This window comes from Chaetura pelagica, unplaced genomic scaffold (assembly GCF_000747805.2).
Source record: "Chaetura pelagica isolate M959 unplaced genomic scaffold, ChaPel_1.0 scaffold88, whole genome shotgun sequence".
Taxonomy (NCBI): Eukaryota; Metazoa; Chordata; class Aves; order Apodiformes; family Apodidae; genus Chaetura; species Chaetura pelagica.
The window spans coordinates 83,772-88,444 of NW_009954313.1; the positions used below are offsets into that span (position 1 = coordinate 83,772).

A 4,673-nucleotide genomic window follows, 5' to 3' on the forward strand; every position below is an offset into this window, starting at 1 on the left:
CTACACTTTTGCTGTACTTGTGACTTTCATCCAGAATAACTAAAACTCCCAACGTTATATGCAATAAGTCTTGATTACTGCATATGCGTATTGTCCGTCATCCATCCCATCCAGGACAGCAAATCAGAGCACTTTTAAAAGAAAAAATACAGGAACAAAACTGTTACAGCACACTTCAAGAAATGTGATTTCAACAATGAAACATCTTGTACCACATTTCTGGACACCGTGCATGCACGCAGGTCTCTAAAGCTGAAGTACAAAATCACTTACTTACCGGTTTCTGTTTTTTAGAGTACATTTCAAGTATACAAACTAAAAATTAGTTTAAATTCTGCTTACATCACGACAACATTGCATCATTTATAAAATGCTGTGAAAACATATCTCACCATCTTCTGAACTTAAAGACATCAGGAAGATAATGCAATATTTTTCAAGAATAGTGGTAGGTGTCACAACCATTCTAGCTGAGCAACAATACCATAGACAGTGAGATTCCAGGGCTGCCTGGGGACATGCCTTGTAGGTGGTGCAGGGATATCAAGAGGAGCTTGTCACTTCTGTTTGCACTTGTAAACATCCTTAAAAACACAAGCTCTGAATCTCTGACCACTCTAGGCAAAATGCCTTCCTGAAACTCCCATCTCTGATACTTTCTACGCCCTGCCCATAATAATGATAGTGTTTATTATTTTTCAGACATCTTGATATGTGTTGGAGAACCGAACTTCAGTAAAGATTCTGTAAGAATTGCAATTAATTTAATGGGCCACAAATTAAACTATAAAGGGGGAAAAAAAAAATAATAAGAGAAAAAAAAATAAAAAGAGGGAGAGAAAAAAGAAAAGACAAAAGAGGAGCAAAGACTTTCTAAAGCTCTGAACAAACTGTGTGCTAGTCAAATACCAGGGGGGGAAAGCTTCCTGTTTCTTCATATATACTGGTAAAATGGATTAAAAAATTAAGAAATGTAGGCAATGAACTAGAGAGCTGGCATTAGAGCTGGATGGGAAAATCAGTGGGTCTGATTATTAACAAGACTCTAAATGTACTCAAGTTGTCAGTGTCAACACCTTGAACCTCATGCCTATTAAACAGACCTGGAATTATTTGATGAGTATTATGACACACTCAATACCTGCTTTCGTTTATATTCATGGCAACGATTTCCAATAAAGCTCTACTGCTTCACCTCCGCTTCCCTCTTCCCCTTCACTCTTCCTCTTTTTCCTGCTGTAGCTACTAAAAAGAGTGCAAACACTGAGAGGAGTATCCACTGACAGCTACAGGCTTTGCATATTGATCAGTTGCTGAGGTTGACACACTTCAAAGGGAAAGTAAAGAACCAAAAAGCAAGAAATTACAAATGTCAGCTGGCTGGGGGAGCCACTTTTAGGATCCAGGTCCCAAACAGATTTTTCAAGAAGAACCACAACAAGCTCATTTGACAGCTTCACAGCTTGACGCAAGGGTAGCTCAAAGCACAAGACATGTCTCTTGCTCATTCGTCCTGCCCCAGCCTTCCAGGCACAGCTCAGCCCTCACACAGGCCCCTACCATAGCAATGGACTCCGTCTCCAGCGTAGCCCTCCAGGCACCGACAGACGTAGCCCCCTTCGGTATTGATACAGCGCGACACGTTCCGGTTGCAGTGGTCCAGGTTTCTAGCACACTCATCCACATCTGTGAGACCAATGGGGAGACCAGGACACATGGATCATGAAACCCATCAGGTAGATTGATAAAAAGAAATGTCTACATCACGAATCTCCCTCAGACTGTGCTGCCACTTGTCATTTGTGCATTTGAAGCAAATGGGAAGAGAAGGGGTTTGTGGTCTTTTCTTGGTTTGGAATTCAATGTAACTAGCCTTATATTCTTAAATCCTACTCAGACAGAAACTTTGTTTTGACAAAGAACACAAAAGCTTAAAAAAAAGAAAAAAAAAGGGTACCTCAATGGAAAAAACCTATAACCATTTCACCTTCCAATATTTTTTCCCTTTACATAATAACAAAGACTCCTGTGAGTCTTTGTGCTTAGCCACCAAATGGTGAATTGTTCAGTTCCTATTGCCTTCCTGTCTCAGCCTTTATGACAGAACAGAGGGCTTCCTTTTATGTTGTATACAAGTCCAAAAACCTAAAGATGACTCTGAGCAATGTGATTGTTAGAGTCACTTTCTAGTGCTAGAAAGAAAAAAGAGCAGCAACTTTACTTAAACATTCTATCAGGAACACTAATTTTTAAGAGTTTCCTTAATACATACTTCTAAATTATACATCAACTACCTCATCTGTGGACTGAGCTGTAATAATTAGGCAATTTTTACAAATTAATACATTATGTTTTTATTCCTATTATCCCTATTATTGCTTGTTAATATTAACAGGATTATCACTCATGACACAGGGGAAAATAAGGCATGTGATAATTAGCCATTTCATATGACATGCTCTCTACTCATCATTCCTTTCAAAACAAGCAATACTATTGACCTTTCTGTGATGGCTCATGCAGCAAAGCTACCAGTGTGAGAAAATACAGATTTTCTTCCTCTCTCCCAGTCTACACTTTTCCAAAAGATTGTATCAATGTCTTTTATTACCATAGCATGATTTCCCCTTCCTGGTAAATCCTTTCAAACACTGGCACATAGCACCACCTTTCAGCAAAATACATTGTGCATTGACATCACATTCTAGTGCAGTGCAGTCGTCTTGATCTATAGCATAAACAACAAAAAAACCCCAAAACATTATGTGCATTTGGACAGATCAAAGGATGTACTGTATATATTAAAAAAAAAACAACAAACACCAACCAATCAAGCAAGAAACTACCAAGAAAACCAGAACATACAGTCAAAGTTTGAAACATAGCTCTCCAAGGTCAATAATGACAAGCCAATACAATCTTTAAGACTCTTGTCTTAGATGGAGTTGAAGTGTTATTCAGTATCAGGGTTTGTGAACTTTGCATGCAAAACCTATTGTACAGTTTAATGACCTAGTGTCATTGAACATAAGCAGATTTCAATGGTTTTATTGGAATTTTGTTCAGAGTAACTTAATATGCTTAAGAAATCTAAAGGAAACTTTCACAAGTGTTCCAAATTAGAAATGTTTTTTCTCTAAACCTGGGTAATATTATCAATTTTTGTTGACATTATGAAGGAACATGGAGACAAACAAAAAAGCAGTCACACCTGGCATATTTGCCTAGTGTCAACTTCTTGTAAGAGGGTTAAGAGCAGGAATAAAACAGGAATGTCACCAATCTTGACACTGGGCCTTTCTTCCTCTAAGGCCTATGAGTTCTTTCCGTTCTATAAAACTGTAAACTGAGCCTCACATTAAATTGATAGAAGACAATTATCAGACTCTACCTGATACCATTATTTCAGCCATCAACAAAACTCTGCTTTTCTGCTTTTCCCCTCTATCTGCATCCTTGAGTATCCCACTGCTTTGTGTGCTCTGCAGCAAGGTCTGCAGTGCTGGCATCGGTACCACCTCCTTGTGCACAAAGACAGCGTCTGGAAAAAAGACAAGAAAAAAACAGTGACACAGACTATTTAAACCTACTGAAGTACATTTCTGATTTTCCATCACTTATCCAGTTTCCTTTTAAAATAAATACCATCATTCTACCAGCCTCGTCTGTTTCTGGCCTCAGAGTATTCCTAAAACTACACGCTGATAGGTTTTCTCAAATACAAAAAACGAGGAATACAACTAATGGCTCACAATATTTGTCAATACTGCACACATGGCTCTTACTGCTAATATGTCAAGGGAAAAAATACAATAATCAGACAACATGTTATCCCAGGACAACAGCCCAGTGATTTCATTCTTCAGAGAAACCACCATTCATTATGTAGAGCAAAGTAAATCTCTTCCAGTGCTACCTGTCAGTATCCTCAAGAGCTTGGGGAAGGGGTTTTTTGGAACCGGAGGATTGTACCTGCTGTTGTGTTGGAAGCATCCAGAGCATGACATGTTTTTCCATCTTGAGTCTTCCCAAATCCTGGATGGCACATGCAATGAACAACTCCAAACTTGTTTTCACAGATCTGATCACAGCCTCCATTCTCATAAAGGCAAGGATTTGCCCCTAATGCAGAAGAACAGGCAACTTAACAGGCTGTTCCTTCAGTCAACATCTCCTTCTAGCTGTGCAGAGTTGAAGCAGTTGGAAAAAGGACTGACAAAAAACAGAATAGCCTTTTTTCTTTTTCTAAATTAAAAACAGATGCAATGGATATTATCACCCATGGCAGGAAAGCAGATTCACATACTCAGTAACTAATGTATTGGGGTTTTTGTTTAGTTTCCTTTATTCTTTCTCCTTTAATATTTAGAGTCCTACCATTTTCTGGAAGAACATTACAAGGGCATAGAGAACCTGTGATTACTTTATTTCAATCCTGGTCTCCTGAATTACTTTTTTCTGCTTACAGGAAGATTGTTCTGAACAGAAAATCAAATTATTTGATCCAAAACTAATAAATCTCACAAAATCTTTCTTCGTGTCATTTGTTCTAATTTGTATGTGTGAGGGGTGTTGATAAACAAGGATAAACAGGAATTATAAGACAATGGTAGCCTCGTGGCAACTGATCAGCATCTATTCTTGGGCACAATCATACATTTACAAAATCTGTT

At 38.3% G+C, this 4,673-nt stretch overlaps 1 protein-coding gene across 1 annotated transcript in view; it reads right to left on the reverse strand.

The window, feature by feature from the left end:
* EGF (epidermal growth factor) overlaps nt 1-4,673 on the reverse strand; it is a 57,982-nt gene that overhangs the window by 17,962 nt on the left and 35,347 nt on the right. Inside the window, exons 16-19 of the mRNA XM_010004084.1 lie at nt 3,973-4,122; nt 3,392-3,541; nt 2,612-2,728; nt 1,561-1,686 (exon numbers count right to left, since the gene is read on the reverse strand). Of these exons, the coding sequence (XP_010002386.1) occupies nt 1,561-1,686; nt 2,612-2,728; nt 3,392-3,541; nt 3,973-4,122 (543 nt within the window). The remainder of the gene's footprint in view (nt 1-1,560; nt 1,687-2,611; nt 2,729-3,391; nt 3,542-3,972; nt 4,123-4,673) is intronic.